This window comes from Cydia splendana, chromosome 20 (genome assembly GCF_910591565.1).
Source record: "Cydia splendana chromosome 20, ilCydSple1.2, whole genome shotgun sequence".
NCBI lineage: Eukaryota > Metazoa > Arthropoda > Insecta > Lepidoptera > Tortricidae > Cydia > Cydia splendana.
The window spans coordinates 14,037,178-14,052,951 of NC_085979.1; the positions used below are offsets into that span (position 1 = coordinate 14,037,178).

Genomic DNA, 15,774 nt, shown 5'->3' on the forward strand with positions numbered 1-15,774 from the left:
TGGTATTGTACGGAGAGCAGGGATCGTATGAAGTCTTCGTCGTCGGCCTCGCTGCCGGAGTCTACGGATATCACGTTGGGGTCTTTAGGCCTTTTATTTTTCTGGAAAAATTATGATGAACAACAATGATAGTAAATTGAAATAGATGACATATACTATAGAAAAAGTGACGAAGCTCTCCAGTGGTAAAGGCCGGATTTGAACCAGCGTCTTTAGCTATTGCGGCTAACGCCATGAACCCCTAAGCCACCTCGTCACGGCGGAACCAGTCCAAAAATATCGACGTTATGCCGTGTTAGAAAGACTACCTATAGGTAGGTCTTTGACCAACTCTAAGAGCGATAAGTACATGCTTGCACCCAAAGAGTAAAGTAAGTATAATAGGTACTTGCACCTATACGTATCCCTTATGTCATTACGATATAGCGAGATCGGTGTGAAATCTACCTGTACAGTCACCTGCAATAATATGTTACTCTTCGAGTCCGCAAAAATATGTGACACGCTTTTATGGCTCTACAAATAAGATCGTGTCAGATATTTTTGCGGCCTTCGTTGCGTAACATATTATTGCAGGTGACTGTACCATCGCCCACACTGTTAACTGTACATCAGTGGACCTTATGCCTTTTGTAATAAGGTCCACCGATGTACAGTTAGGAACTTAGGAGTGTTACTGTTTGTATGTGTAAAATTCTAAAACCGTCAAGTAATGGGGTTGGCCGGTGGAAGTTTTTAGCAGATGGCGCCATCATAGCTTGCCCCGTCAATCCCTAGAATTGTGTCAAATTTTTGTTTTTTTAATACCCTGGATGCCAGCTCTTTAAGCCAAATCTCATAGAAAAAGGGGCAAGCTATGATGGCGCCATCTAGGCAAACCTTTGACAGTTGCCAACCCCATTGATGCCAAAATTCAGATATCTAATCTAGTTATAAAACTCATAGCTTAATATTTACCTTGTTTTTATCTCCGACCGCATCACCCTCGTTCGAAGCTTCCCCGTTCTCCTCATCTGAAAATTGCAAAAACGCGTTACAATTATTGCAAAAAGTTAAGGCCCAGTTCGGATTGACTTCAAATTGCGTAGCAAAATGATGTCAATGTAACATTAACTTAACACATTTGCTACAATTGCAGGTTTTTGCAATTTTCATTTGGACCGGTTTCTTATTAACCTTTTAACCGCCGTAGACTGATGTATAAGACACACAAAATCGGGCTCATATCGCCGCTGTCTGATAAATAAGACGAAACTTTCGAACTTCATGAACGTTCGATGAAAAATTCTATAGCATTTAAAAGGTTAAAGATGGTAATATTAAGACTTCATATGGTAAACTTTTAATGTCATTTAAATAAATTTTATATGATTTAGGTCCTATATATGGAAATGCGGAAGCTAATTTTACATTCACTAATGAGTATAGCAATAAATGGTATTCCCATTTGTCCCCCCCCGTGACTGGTCACACTGTTAACTGGTACATCGGTGGACCTTATGCCTTTTGTTATAATGTCCACCGATGTACCAGTTAGGAGTGTTGCTGTTAGTACACCAGGTGGGGACAGCTGGGATTGATTCATATGAATGTATCTATACCCATCTGTGCCCGGCGGGGAGAAATAGGAATACACCCAAAAAATAACGAACAAAAACTTGCCATAGTGGGGTAAAAATAGACGTACTTAGTTCAATGTATATTCTACCATACAATAGGAACAAAATTAGGATAAATCGATAAATAATAATTGAAATGCTTTGTAAATGGTAAAATCACATAAAACTAAGCATATAACTAAAACAAACAAAACAACAATTACAATAAGATACATTTAATTACATAATTACATTAAACAGTCTAAATTGTAATAAACCCCCTACAAGCCTTGAACGAGTTACAATTCTAATTTCGTATTTAAACTGTTACTGAATATAATATTATATTAGGAAACCTTCATTATGAACTATAATACCGCAGCACTTAATTTGCTTACTACTTGAAAATATTTGAACCCGTGATTTTGTATAGGTAATACATTCTAATTTTTAGTGATGTGACGATTTTAACGTTTGAAAAATTCTAGCAAAGCGAACTATTATTATAGACAAATGAATACAATTGACCGGTAATGTCTTAATGGCAAAGAAATCGTTCCCCATAGTTGTTGTAAATGGCGTTACTTTATATGTATTAGTCCAATCATAGAGTAATATTTATAACTTTTATAAGTAAATAAAGAGTGGTAACTCCGTACTTCAGTTTTCTTCATTTCGTAGTCGACATCTAGCGTCAAGTTAAGCAAAAATATTTTGCATAATGTCAATACCCAGAGAGTAAATTGGGGACTGTCCCCTTTCCTCTTAAAGCAGCCGTTTGAACTAATAATTTACTCCATAAGAGTTAACGTAGAAAAGCCCACAAAATGAGGGCAGCACCCGTTGCGTCCTAGCAAATAAAGTGAGGCAACGTTTGGAAACACGCTAAATGACACCATTTATAACTATGAGGAATGACGCTTTTTGATAAAGATTACCAGACTATAATTATTTACTCATCTTCAATATTATATTATTCTTAAGTTTTAAATATTAAAAATACTAAGAACATAATTTGAACTAAGTATCGACTGGTCTTTTTGCTCAACTTAGCAACCGGTTATAAAAATGTAGTAACAATTAATTTATTATAAGATCAATTCAATCCAATCCTGCGTCTAGGAATCACGATCGAGTTTTTAAAACGTGTTACGCTAATTTAAAAAAAACCACAAAACTTCTTGTATAATCCTTAACAAATTTGCATTTTTCGGCGAGTTGAGTTAAATTCGATTTCAGCTGAAACTGTTATCCTAATTCATCGCTTGCACAGATGTAGTGCATAAATTTACAATCGTATTTTTTCGGAAACGTTCGTATTTGTCATGGTACTTCAGTCAAGCTCAGTACTTTTTGTACCGAGACTGACTGAAATGCAAGACACGTTCGTACGTTTCCGTGAAAATACGATAGAAAATAATTATGCACTACATCTGTCCACATTATCAAACTGCACTCGGGACTTAATCGCGTATTTGTTTTAAAATTTAGTTTAGTTTTTAATCGTGACGAGAGTTTTAAGATCTCATCCACATGGAATCCAGTCATTAGTAAATGTAAGCGGAAACGAATATCGACAGTTGATAAATCGAATATCGTTAGTGTTGTGTGTCGACAGAGTAACATCCCTAGTGCGCAAAACGTTCAAACTGATAAACAAGACCAAGTGCGGGTAGTACGAAAAACTCGCGCGGCTAGAAGATGTTGATGTCAACTTGAGCCAGTCTTCTCCAAGACCACAGGGACAACACCGTCCTCGAAACGTCGGAGGTAAATTTTAAAACTTAAATATGCGATTAAGTCCTGAGTGCAGTTTGATAATGTTTAATAATCGTGAAAGTTTAAATCAGTGATCTGTACACATTCCTTCAACCCATTTACTTGCAGCAACAGCACTGCGGTTCACCGCCTAAGCATAGAGTAATATAAGTAAAGAAAGTGGTAACTCCATACATCAGTTTTCTCACCAAAACGCGCGTTATTTCGTAGTAGACATCCAGCGTCAAGTAGCGGAATATATCAGTAATGCTAGTCGACAATATATGTCGCAGCGAACAAAAACTCTAATGCTCAACAATTTTCAGCTAATATTATAACCGGATTACTCGAAACTCTATTTTCAACTCCTTCTGCTTCTAATATTAATTGTAAATTGTGCCAGCGGTACTGATAGTTCCACTACTTGACGTTAGATGTCGACTACGAAATAACGCGCGTGTTGTATTTTATAAAATTGTTGATGTATTGTTATTATTTTTTCTCAAAAATGGACGGCAAAGTCGACTTTGCCGTTTAAAAAATAGGTTGCGAAGCGCGTAGTTTATGGTCAGTCAAAAATTAAAAAGTTAAAAACATTGCAGTCTCGATTTTGGGACTGCAATGTTGCATACAAATTCCATTATTTGTCGGGTTTCCAAACTTTTTAAAAGTTGAAATGGCCATATCAAATGAAGGCACAGGCCCATTAAACAGCCAAACATATGATTAGTACCGCGACTATTTAGCTGTCTCAAATAGGTTGGCGTATTTTCGGCAGAAAAATACACTTCTATTTTATTATTAAAAAAATAAAAAGGCGGCAAAGCTAATTTTTTCAATTGTTTCTACTTTTTTCTGTGAAAATATATACGTAAGAAAGTTGCTTTTGTAAAATATTTCTTTAATATTTATATTTCTTGCACCATTTTTGAGAAAAGCACTATATATGACTCGGCTGGAAGGCTACTTGCTGGCTTCGGATTCAATTAAACGGACTCCCAAGGTCGTCCGTTTAAAACGAATCCTCAGCCTGCAAGTAGCTACTTCCGAGCCTCGACAATAATGTACTATTGCTTGTATGTAAATTCAATGTTGACGTGTAAAAGTGCCCTTGTGGCCTATTTGCTGAATAAATGTTGAAGTTGAAGAAGTTGAAGTTTGGTAAGAAAACTGATGTATGGAGTTACCACTCTTTCTTTACTTATATTACTCTATGGCCTAAGTAAGAATAGTAATATTGTGCGCCTCTAACTTTTCTCCTTGTGCTTGTCGGTGGACGGCCGCCGGCCCAGAAGGTCGCGCTTGCAGCATTTGTCCTCCTGAAACAACCATCACACACTTTTAGTCAAGCTGTTGTCATCATATTATATAGGGTGGCTAAAAAATAACTGCATTCCCGTTGCCCTGGCATGTTTAGGGATTATACTGAGCAACTTTTGCTATGGGACCAACCCCGAAATCGCGAAAAAAAAATTTGCCTGTTTCATACATTTTGGCTGATCCATTTTCTATGGGAGGGTATTTTTTTTTCGTGATTTCGGGGTTGGTCCCATAGTAAAAGTTGCTTAGTATAATCCCTCAACCTCCCTGGCAACGGGAATGCTGCTATTTTTTAGGCACCGTGTATAAGAATGTCTCTGATTTATTCTATAATGTTTTCACGCCACTGTTCGGAAATATGGCAATAGATGGTCTAAAACCAAGCTGGAAAGTAGGCAATAGCTGTAGCACCTGAACCACCACTACTACAATGTTTCATTGTTATCATCATCTGTCATTGATGACGGTTCGCTACAGCAATGAGTATCATTTAAAACATAAAAATCAATAAAAGGTCTTTTTTGGTGCAACTTTTTCCTTCAAAAATAAAATTAGGTTATTTATAGGACCAATTTCTTGTTTAAAAAAAAGATATGTCAAAACCATTCATTTCATTTTTTTTTACAATTATCCATTCAGTTCACGCTTAAGGCGTTTTTTTACTTTTGAAGCTGTTTGTGGTTTTTTTTTTAACAAAAACGCTTCTAAGTTTAGAGTCGGTTTGAAGCAAATAACAGAAAAACGCCTCTTAAAAGTGATAAAAAAAGTAAAAAAGGCGGGATCTGAAAATACTTACTGCTTACTGAATTGGATAGTGTAAATTGTGTTTGATTAAAAAATACAAGAAACACGTATCAACGCTCGCTATAAAAATGAGTTAGTGAAGAAAATGATATTCTTACGCTGACGCCTACCGAAATTCAAGAGACAGCACAGGCAGTGGCTAGTAATTTGCTACCAGAGAAATCGCGGGATAGTACTTATAGTTATGCAAATGTTTTCTTATTTCCTCGCAGTAGTCGTGAAAAGCACTATGTAATGCCTCGGCCGGAAACGCTAAAGATGGACTCGTATTATTAGAGGGCCTCCACTAACGTGTCGGCCCTCAAACGACTCGTCCATCTTTTAGCGGTTTTCCGTCCTCTCCTACAATGTACTATTGGCGCCCAATATTTATGATTTTAATTTTTTGAGATGAAGTAAAAAAATAATCTTCCTTCGGCAGTTGTGTAAGAATATAAATAGATTCATATAATACATCGAAAGACAAATATATTGATTTAGGAATTCAGTTGTACAATTATCTGTTTTAAAACAAAAATATTTGTGAAAACATAGATCATTAGGCGAGGACATTGCAGCTCAGTCTAGACGTGCCTCGATCGTATTGCCTCGGGCGAGGCACGTCTACACCGACCGAGCTATTTCGCGCGGCAATTTCCTCGCGAGGCGGTTCGTTCTGTGTGGACCCGCCTATTGTACCTCTATATCTGTAGTCGAAAAAAAAACTACGGGTTGCACTCCGGGAGTGCCGGCAGAAGTGAAAGCTCAACGACATTGTAACTCAAAATATTAATAACAGCGCCATCTAGTACAAAATGTCTGCAGCACTATGGATAATTGAGGTTAACGCCATCTAGCGTTATTTCGTCGCATTACTTGAAACCCCTAAGCACATCACTGTGCGTACTACAGTTATTATATATTAATACCAGTTTGAGGGAAACTCACTAGATGGCATTTAAATCAAAAAAGAAAAACACAATGACATTGTCCGTCACACGTGACGTCACGCAAGCGCCCTGCGCCGCCTAAACGTAACAGCAGGCTCAGGCATACATTTTCGCCGCGCGGTATTAGAGGGTTACGCCTTACGTCTTACGCTGTATCGAGGTTAGCATTTTTTTCCCATCACAAAAAGTGCACAGCGCCGCTAAAGAAGTTTTCACTTCAAAAAAATTAACTCACTGGTTCGCTGTCGCTAGAGTCCCCGGTGTCACTAGAGGAATCAGTGCCGTAGTGTCGCAGCCCGGGCAAGACTCCCACGCACCGCATCGCTCCTAATTCAACTCCGTCGGCGGAAGGCACACTGAAAAACAAATATATTGTCTTTATGCATACATGTGTTTGATTCGATTTAAAAAACCGGACTCGCGCACGAAGGGTTCCGTACCATTACGCAAAAAACGGCAAAAAAATCACGTTTGTTGTATGGGAGCCCCACTTAAATATTTATATGTGACGTTCCAGGGGAAAAGGTACCTTATGGCGGCTGGCGCTTACGTTGTTATTCACGATGCTCCTATACGTAAACGCTGCTACGCGTCGTAAGCGCCAACCGCCATATGGTACCTTTACCCGAGGGGCGCCACAATTTATTCTCTTTTTAATATTTGTTAGAACGGCAACAGAAATACATCATCTGTAAAAAAATTTAACTGCCTAGATGTCACGGTTCATGAGATACAGCCTGGTGACCGACGGACAGCGAAGTCTTAATACTAAGGTCCAGTTTTTACCCTTAATGGGTACGGAACCCTAAAAATTAGAAAGTCATGTTTAAGTTTCCAATTTATGTCAGCAGATGACAGACCCTGCTACAGGCATGGTATCTATTTGTCCTTGGCAGCTGGTTCAGTCAATATCAAGGTTTTGAGCATATGAGTGAATTGCAAAAAAATTGTACATAGTTAAGTGCCTGTAATTAGTATAAAGTTAATTGATTCCATTGTGTTACCACAGTTAAGCCATTTCTATTTAAGTTAGATGCATGAAAGTGTGTTAACGTATGCTATAGACTTATATGTGTACGAATTCATCATCATCATCATCATTTCAATCTATATACGTCCCACTGCTGGGCACAGGCCTCCTCTCATGTGCGAGAGGGCTTGGGCTATAGTCCCCACGCTAGCCCAACGCGGATTGGGGACTTCACATACACCTTTGAATTTCTTCGCAGATGTATGCAGGTTTCCTCACGATGTTTTCCTTCACCGAAAAGCTAGTGGTAAATATCAAATGATATTTCGTACATAAGTTTCGAAAAACTCATTGGTACGAGCCAGGATTTGAACCCGCGACCTCCGGATTGAAAGTCAGACATCATATCCACTCGGCCACCACTGCTTGCAATAAATACAATTTACATAATTAATTTTCGTAATACAAATTAATCAATTAAGTTAAGAGTAATCACAGCGTCTTAACTGCGCTTAATTACGTACATTTTTTTTGCAATTCACTCATATGGATTTTATTACGGGCCTGCGATCAACAAATTTCGGTTTTAGTTACCTGTCTGTACCATTGGCGTTAGTTTTGGCCGGCGGGGGCACAGGGGCGCCTTTTTCTGCCTCCAACTCGCTCGCTTTACGTTTTCTCACCACCACCTAAGACAACAATAATTTAGTTGACTCTACATTCATAAATTAACACATTCAGTGCCTAAAACTCGACTATTGGGTATTTTATGATTTCGTTCCTAGGCCGGACGACCAGATAGTCGGGATCGTGGTACTACAGCTGAAATTAATGTGGCCTCGCGCGGACATCTTGTTCGCCTGGTTGGCATTGAATGTGTTAATCCTCGATACATGGTAATGTATACCCGAAAAGGGTTAGCCATTGTGACTATGTATAATTTTAACATCTCGTTTGACACGGTAAACAATAAACGAATTCTAATTCTTACTCTTAATATGGTAATGAAACGTGGAAGCGTAACGCGAACATACCCCTTGCAGTTTGTTCTTCTGTTGCTGCGCGGGAGTGGTGCGCGCCGGCGCGAGCTGCGCGCGCAGCCTCGTCAGCTCCTCGCTCTCGGCTAATGTTGACACGCGCTCTCTGGTACAACACAAACTTGCGATTAACATGGTTCCATACTGGCCGTTATATAATGTTAATATTAAATTAATTAATTTAAAAAAAATATTGTTTATTTATCAAATAAGTAATAAAAAAAAAACATTAAAACTAACTTAAAAACTAAACTAAAATTAAAATAAACCTACTTAAAAATTTAACTAAAACTTATAATATTATATAAAAACTAAAATATATGAAAATAAAAAGAAGTTATCAAGAGAATGTAAAAAAATATTAGGGGACATCTTACACAGATCAACTTAGCCCCAAACTAAGCAAAGCTTGTACTATGGGTACTAGGTGACGGTATATATGAGGGTGGTTTGAGAAGTAACTTGGTTCGATAGAAATTCAGAATATGGTTTTAGCTGGCAGAAGAATAAAAGTACGCGTATTAGATGAAGCCATAAGCATCTCAACTGAGTGAGTTCTTCACATGTTTCATAAAGCTTCAGTTCATAAAGTACACAACATTCCTCAACACATTTGGTTTCAGGTCGAACCAAGTTACTTATCAAACCGCCCTAGTACATACTCATACAGATAAATACATTCTTAGATATAGAAAACACCCATGACTCACGAGCAAATATCTGTCTTCATCACACAAATAAATGCCTTTACCGGGATTTGAAGCCAGGACCATCGGCTTCACAGGCAGGGTCACTACCCACTAGGCCAGACTGGTCGTTCAGTAATAAATATTAATAAATAATGCAGTACCTGAACTCCTGCATCTCCTTCTGCTCCTGCAAGGAGATCTGCTGCGCCGCTTTGGCCTTGCTGCGCTCCACCAGGTCCAGGAAGCCCACCTCGTCGTCATCCAGCCCTCGGATCATGTTTTCTGGTTATAAGTTACATCATTATTGTCTAGTTAAATCTATTAGCACTAAACAACGCCCTATGCTGCCGAATAGCTCTATCTAAAAAACAAATGATTTTGAAAATGGAGTTCTCAGTCCTATAAACTAAAGTATAAGTTAGCAAAGAATTTTCTTTTGAGATAGCGCTTTTTGGCTTAGCAGGGCAGTATGGTAGGTACTTTATGTATGAAAGTGTAATTTTGTAATAATGTCCCAAATAAAATACTAGAAAAATTTACAATTATGAAGCCTAAACTATGGCGCTAATGGGAAGGTGAAATTCACTAGGACAGAATCGTTTATGCCTTTTTAAAGCCTATGCCCTTCACAATTTATTCCTATTCTGCCCTACTCCTACTCCTATTCCCGGGGCCTATTCACAATTTAGTATACAACCAAAGTTCAAAATAAAACATAGATTTCCTTAGAAAACCATGAATGCTAATATTGAATGAGGTCATAGATATCAACAATTATCATCTTTATACCTCAAAAGGAAAAAAGGAACCATTTTTTTTATAATTTTAAAATACATAGATTAGAAGTTATTTAAGAAAATAGCCATGAAATGACCATTCTCCCCCTTTATCTCCGAAACTACTGGGTCTAAAATTTTGAAAAAAATATTCAATACACTTCCTTACCTATACATGACAGGAAAACCTATTAGAAATGTGCAGTCAAGCGTGAGTCATACTTAATGTATGGAACCCTTGGAACGCGAGTCCAACTCGCACTTTGCTGGTTTTTTTTTAATAATTCCACTGAACTGAAGATATGTTATAAGTATATTTATACTTAACGTAAACATTGTAACATACTTAGTTTGTGAGCCTCCTCATATTCAGCGTCCTTCCTCATCTTCTGTTCCTCAAGGCGCTGGTACAGAGGCCTGGTGTCATACGGCTCTTCTGGGGCCTCTGTAAGACATTAACTTGGATTATCCACTCATGGAGTGCTATACAATACAATACAAGGTGTGAAAGATAGAGTATTTATCTTGCACACCTCAAAAGAAGAAAATATCATACAGAATGAAAACAACACAAGTAGAGAATAGATATTATCGCTAAAAAGCGATCTCTTCCAGACAACCTTTGGATAGCAGAAGTTCTGATGCTGGCTTTTAGGAAAAAATAATAGCGAATAAAAGTAGCAATTATTACATTTTTAACTGGATTGATCACTCATTATAGTTGCATTGATAAAGAAATTACGCACGCAAATGATATGACGTTTACCTTTTACAAACCTAACAGCTTAAGGGGTTTGTTACAATACTCGAAATAACACTATAGCATTGAAGACCATTTGACTTGCACTTTAAAATAACAACACACAAAAATATTATCTTCATCAATAACAAATACACTGTAGGCGCATCAAAACAATATTGGTAAGCTAGTTTACCTTTGGGTTGGTCTTCAGTTCGAACTTTGTCCCATTCTTCTTGGCGACGTCGTCTCTGCTCCAATATTTCGGATTCAGATATAAATCCAGAACTCATTGTCCTTAATTTTAACAAAGAAATTGATAAATTAAAGCAGTATAACGACTTTCTTTATTTTAGTATTGCTAACCTAACTTTTTTTTAACTCCTCGACGATGTTATTCAATTGATTACGTTTATGGGTATTGCTACAAATATAACAATGAACTAATAATTCTCCTACTGAAGTAATAATCCTCCTGGCTGAAATTATGTTTACAGTGTGCATGTAAATATTGATAATTTAGGATTTAAAGTTTCATTTTTATATTATTTATAGTGACAAAAATATTCAAATCTTAAAATCGAATCTTCATGAACATCAATTGACATCAATCAATAGCGTTTACAAAGCCTGGTTGAAATGTAATTATTTAGGTTTAGTCATTGTAATCACAATATGTTTGAACTGTTGCATTTTTATTAATTGGAAAAATAATCGTCTAAACAATCATACAAGAAATTACAAGTAATGTTTATATTTTATATCCAAAAGTATGTATTTGTAATAAATACGTGTCCTACATTTTTTGTTCTTGGAGGTGTAATAGCTATCTCTTTAAAATTTCAGTCAATCTTTTCTGTCACTGTCATTGTCATGTAATTTGCTCTCAAGTTCACGTCGAACTGTATCGTACCGGTTGGGAATTGTTACAATAACTATTTTATTTGCATAAAACTTTAGATCAAAGCCAATCGTTACTTCCCTGCTATTTCGACACATAAATCCCTTAACATGGCTGACGTAGAAAACAAGAAAGATCTCGTTGAAGACGGAAAAAACAAAATGAATGTTAAATGCAAATTCTGCAGTTCTAAAATTCTAGACAAGAAATCTGCGAATTATATCACGCAAGAGGTATATATAGCGTTTCAGCTTTCTATTGATACATGTTCTCGGTGAAATTAGTAATATTTTTACATCAATTCACAAGTTCAATTTATAATTTACTTATAAGTTGTACATCTTGTTTTACAGATGGCTCTGCCTCTAATGCAGCAAGACAACAACCGTAAGGAGGGCGAGATACAGAACGAAACAGTGAACGAGTTCTACCACGTAGAAAACATGTATACATTTGAAAATATTGGTTTTACACACACCGTTGACAATTACAAATACCTGAGCTGCGCAGACTGCGACGCTGGGCCGGTGGGCTACTATGACATGAATACCAAGCATAGCTACGTGGCGTTGTCAAGAATTGTACATTCCTAGATAGTTCTTGATTTAGATTAGATGCTAATATTATTATAATCTTGAAATTGATGGAAAGGGAAAGATATCAAGAGTATGCTTGTAATTGAAGCTTGTACATGTGATTCTGGTTGTTGTGAAGGATATTTTTTCTGTGGCCACTTTTTTTTATGGAACTAGCAACTAGATTACCTATTTTAATGCAACTTATGCTGACCTGATAAATTGCAGATTAAATATTAACTCTATAAACTAAGATAAAATAATACTTTACAATAAATACTAATTATTTAAAGAGTTCATATTTACAAGCAGTCAAATTTTAAAAACAATCTAATAAAAATGGCAAAGATTTTTGCATAAAATGCACCTACATTATATTGTGTTGGATATCCAATCAACCCCAAAAATACATCATGGCTTATGAATATGAATATAAAATAATGACAGTGGTACCATACAGATACTCTAATCCATTTTATTTTCTTTTGAAAATGTAGATCTTTTTGAATTGAAGCCAAATCGTTGTGACAGTTCTGAAATGTCAAGGCAAATATTTCCTGCCACCTTTAGGGCTCATTTATATGGTGCGAGAACTCGCATGCGAGTTTCATTACACTGTGTTATTTGATTGGTCGGCTGAATTGATATAACTTTAACGGTTTGCAATGTAACTAAAATTGCATGCAAGTTCGCAAGCCGTCTATAAGAGCCCTTATTATTCAATTGCACTAATGTCTTTCAGACATTTACTGAGACTTTCCAATTTGCTCATAAGTTCAACAATTATTAATAGTTAGGTTATCAACTGCTTTGGTATTTTGTGCGGAGCACGATTTGAGCTTATTGCTTACTGATAAATATAATTTTTGTATGTTTTTCTGTAAATATACTTATTATGCATAATCCTGAATTTTATTATTAACACCCTGTGAGATTATAAATTAAGCCATAATTAAATTTAGTGAGTTATCTCCACGAATTATTTAATTAGTGGTTCGTACTTTCGTAGGTGTTTTCCGCTACGACGCGGAAAATACGTTTTATCGGCTACGGTCGTAGCGCGTAGCTCGTGCTGGCAGTGAGTGTTAATGATGACATTGTCACAGTTCGCCCGTACCATTGGGGGAACCTGTCCAAAACCACTAAACAGACACCGCAATCCACTACCAATACAGCTCTTACTGAAAGAAAGAGCAAACGGCCGCCCGTATCTCTAGCGACTCTAGCGAGGACCGATTGACTCAAATCAATTACTCAAGTATACAAAAAAAACTTTCATAGTAAACGCCGTGCAGATGACGCTGATCGCAGAGTTCACTTGGTCCAACACAAAAAAAATGCTGATCAAGTATTTCGACCTCTTCACCATCCGTTTCCGTGGTGTAGCGGTTATCACATCTGCCTAACACGCAGAAGGCCCCCGGTTCGATCCCGGGCGGAAACATATCTTTTGTTTTTTATTTTGTTTTATTTATTTAATTATAGGTAATTAATCAAGTTTTTAAATTGTGAATTACATGTTATTCTACAAACCAATGAATACTACCGAGAGATAGTAATACAACGCCTGCTAATTTTCAATCACATAAAATGACGTTGCGCATTTGCGCATAGATTTTTAAAAGGCGTTTGTTTTTTGTTTCTTCAAGTTTTACGATGCATGCATGACTGCTGCACACGCTATGTATATACGTAAGAGTGGAAATAGAACTACATAATTAATGAAACGGACACCTTCGCTTTCAGTTGGTCAATTAGGCTTTAGAAGTAACTGTGAAACTCGCCTGCGTAGCGCGCTGCAATAGATAATGTGATAAAATTATAAGTCTCGGTACTCAGGGGCATATTTACCCTTTTTTTTTAGAGGGGAAATGCGTTACGCATACCACCCAGGCGCGCATACCACCCGTCCCCGCGCCTGGGTGGTTATGTGGGACTCCCGTAGGTATAGGCTAATGAGGCCCACGGTATACCCACTAAAATCCCTCTTGGCCGGCTCAACGCTATATGGCGAGGTCACAGGGACACTGCGGCACTCTTCCGCAACCCCGCCAGCGGCCGTCCGGACTCCAGACACAACTCTGGAGGAAATGTAATATTCCCCCTACCTCCCTAATTGCGCGCCATTATTACGGCGTGCTCGCCATCCCAGGGGCATATTTACCCTAAGCCAGCGGTCAGCAACCTTTTAGCAGCCAAGGGCCACATAGTAGTTAGCGAAGTTGACGCGGGCAGCGCTTTGTTAAAATTTATGACTTTATCAGACATTGTCGTTTGTCAATGTTACATACAAAATAGCCAGGGAGGCTCACGGGCCGCAAGTGAGAGGTCCGCAGGCCGCATGCGACCCGCGGGCCGCCTGTTGCCGACTGCTGCCCTAAGCCATCCGGGCCATGGCCCGGGCGCCAATCCGCCAAGGGCGGGGTATGCCGCCCCTGGCGTCTTGCTTTTTGTTTTTCTTCCTTGACTTTTGGGGCGACGAAACTTATTGACCCGGGGCGCCAAATTTCAAAATACGCCCCTGTCGGTACCGGTACTCTCGGTCTAACAACTGTAGATACATAGTGCACGTGATCCGAACGGTCTAGTAGGAAGCAATAATAAATCATTTGTTGAATAATAAATTAGTACCTATTTTTATTTCAAGTAACATACATTATAGAACACCTGTACAAATGTACAAAGATATGACGGCATACCTATTAAAGATTATTAAATTAAATTAATTAAATTAAATATTCCTTTATTTCAGACCTGTGGCCCATAAAAGTTGTTAGTAACAATGCCTTATTCTATGTTAGTATACAAAAAAGTAAAAACTAATAACAATTAAAATAACAACTAAATAAATTAATGTCTATATTTTACACAAGCCCCAGCATTGTTTGCCTCCATTTGTTATAAATGGGGCAGTCAAACCTATACGCAAACAGTCCCAGGATGCTGTTGCTGCTGCTTCGAACGCGACTGAGCAAGGAGGCCACTTTCTTGCGGATGATGGCGTGGAACCCGTCCGTGTGCGCCTCCGCGAACATACCAGATGCGCTACAGAACCGGGGCAGCTTCATCAGCATCCTGAAAATGTTGTTGTATTGGATGCGCAGAACATTGGCAGCCTTACGGGTACATGTCACCCATTAAACAAGCATAACTTTTAAATTCTTTCCCGACTACGGCGACTGCATATGGGAAAGTGTTATGATTTACAATTTTAGCCGTTTGTATGTAAGTATGTTGTACCTATGTAATATAGGTATAAGACGTATAGAGAGAATTTTACATAGATTATTTTTAATGTCTTGCTATTATGATAATTTTGCTTTGGTGTATAATTATATACCATTAGCTTAATTTAGGTATATACTTGTTTATCTAAATTATGGCCATAGTGGTACATAATCATAGATAATCAATCATCCGCACTATTATCTGACAATTTCATAAACCTAGGATCACCAATAGGTAGTCAGTTATTACTATTTGTAAGTAGGTAATTAAACTGAATTATCTTTACAGGGAAACTTTTTGTATCCCTCAAACTTTCCATATTCTTCCTTAATCAAATCAGCCGCCTTCTCAGCGACCACCACCGTCGGCAGAACTGTCGCCGACTCGGGTACAGATGGCATCACACTCGCATCTACCACTCTCAAGTTCTTTATATCTATCACCTTAAAT

General features: G+C 37.8%; 2 protein-coding genes and 1 non-coding gene across 3 annotated transcripts; 2 read left to right on the forward strand and 1 right to left on the reverse strand.

Moving 5' to 3' along the window:
• Positions 1-78: 78 nt before the first annotated feature.
• Positions 79-11,002, reverse strand: LOC134800577 (PSME3-interacting protein). The gene is made up of 8 exons (XM_063773067.1): positions 10,817-11,002; positions 10,228-10,326; positions 9,267-9,387; positions 8,414-8,522; positions 7,974-8,068; positions 6,645-6,765; positions 4,609-4,675; positions 79-101 (listed from the first exon to the last, which is right to left on the reverse strand). Exons 1-8 carry the CDS (start codon positions 10,911-10,913, stop codon positions 94-96), a joined length of 717 nt encoding a protein of 238 aa, XP_063629137.1. The 5' UTR covers positions 10,914-11,002; the 3' UTR covers positions 79-93.
• A 502-nt stretch (positions 11,003-11,504) lies between these two features.
• Positions 11,505-12,975, forward strand: LOC134800942 (guanine nucleotide exchange factor MSS4 homolog). Its single transcript, XM_063773473.1, has 2 exons — positions 11,505-11,754; positions 11,875-12,975. Exons 1-2 carry the CDS (start codon positions 11,632-11,634, stop codon positions 12,112-12,114), a joined length of 363 nt encoding a protein of 120 aa, XP_063629543.1. The 5' UTR covers positions 11,505-11,631; the 3' UTR covers positions 12,115-12,975.
• Positions 12,976-13,467: 492 nt separating this feature from the next.
• Positions 13,468-13,540, forward strand: Trnav-aac (transfer RNA valine (anticodon AAC)). The gene has a single exon. It is a non-coding gene; the product is annotated as a tRNA-Val (tRNA).
• Positions 13,541-15,774: the final 2,234 nt, after the last annotated feature.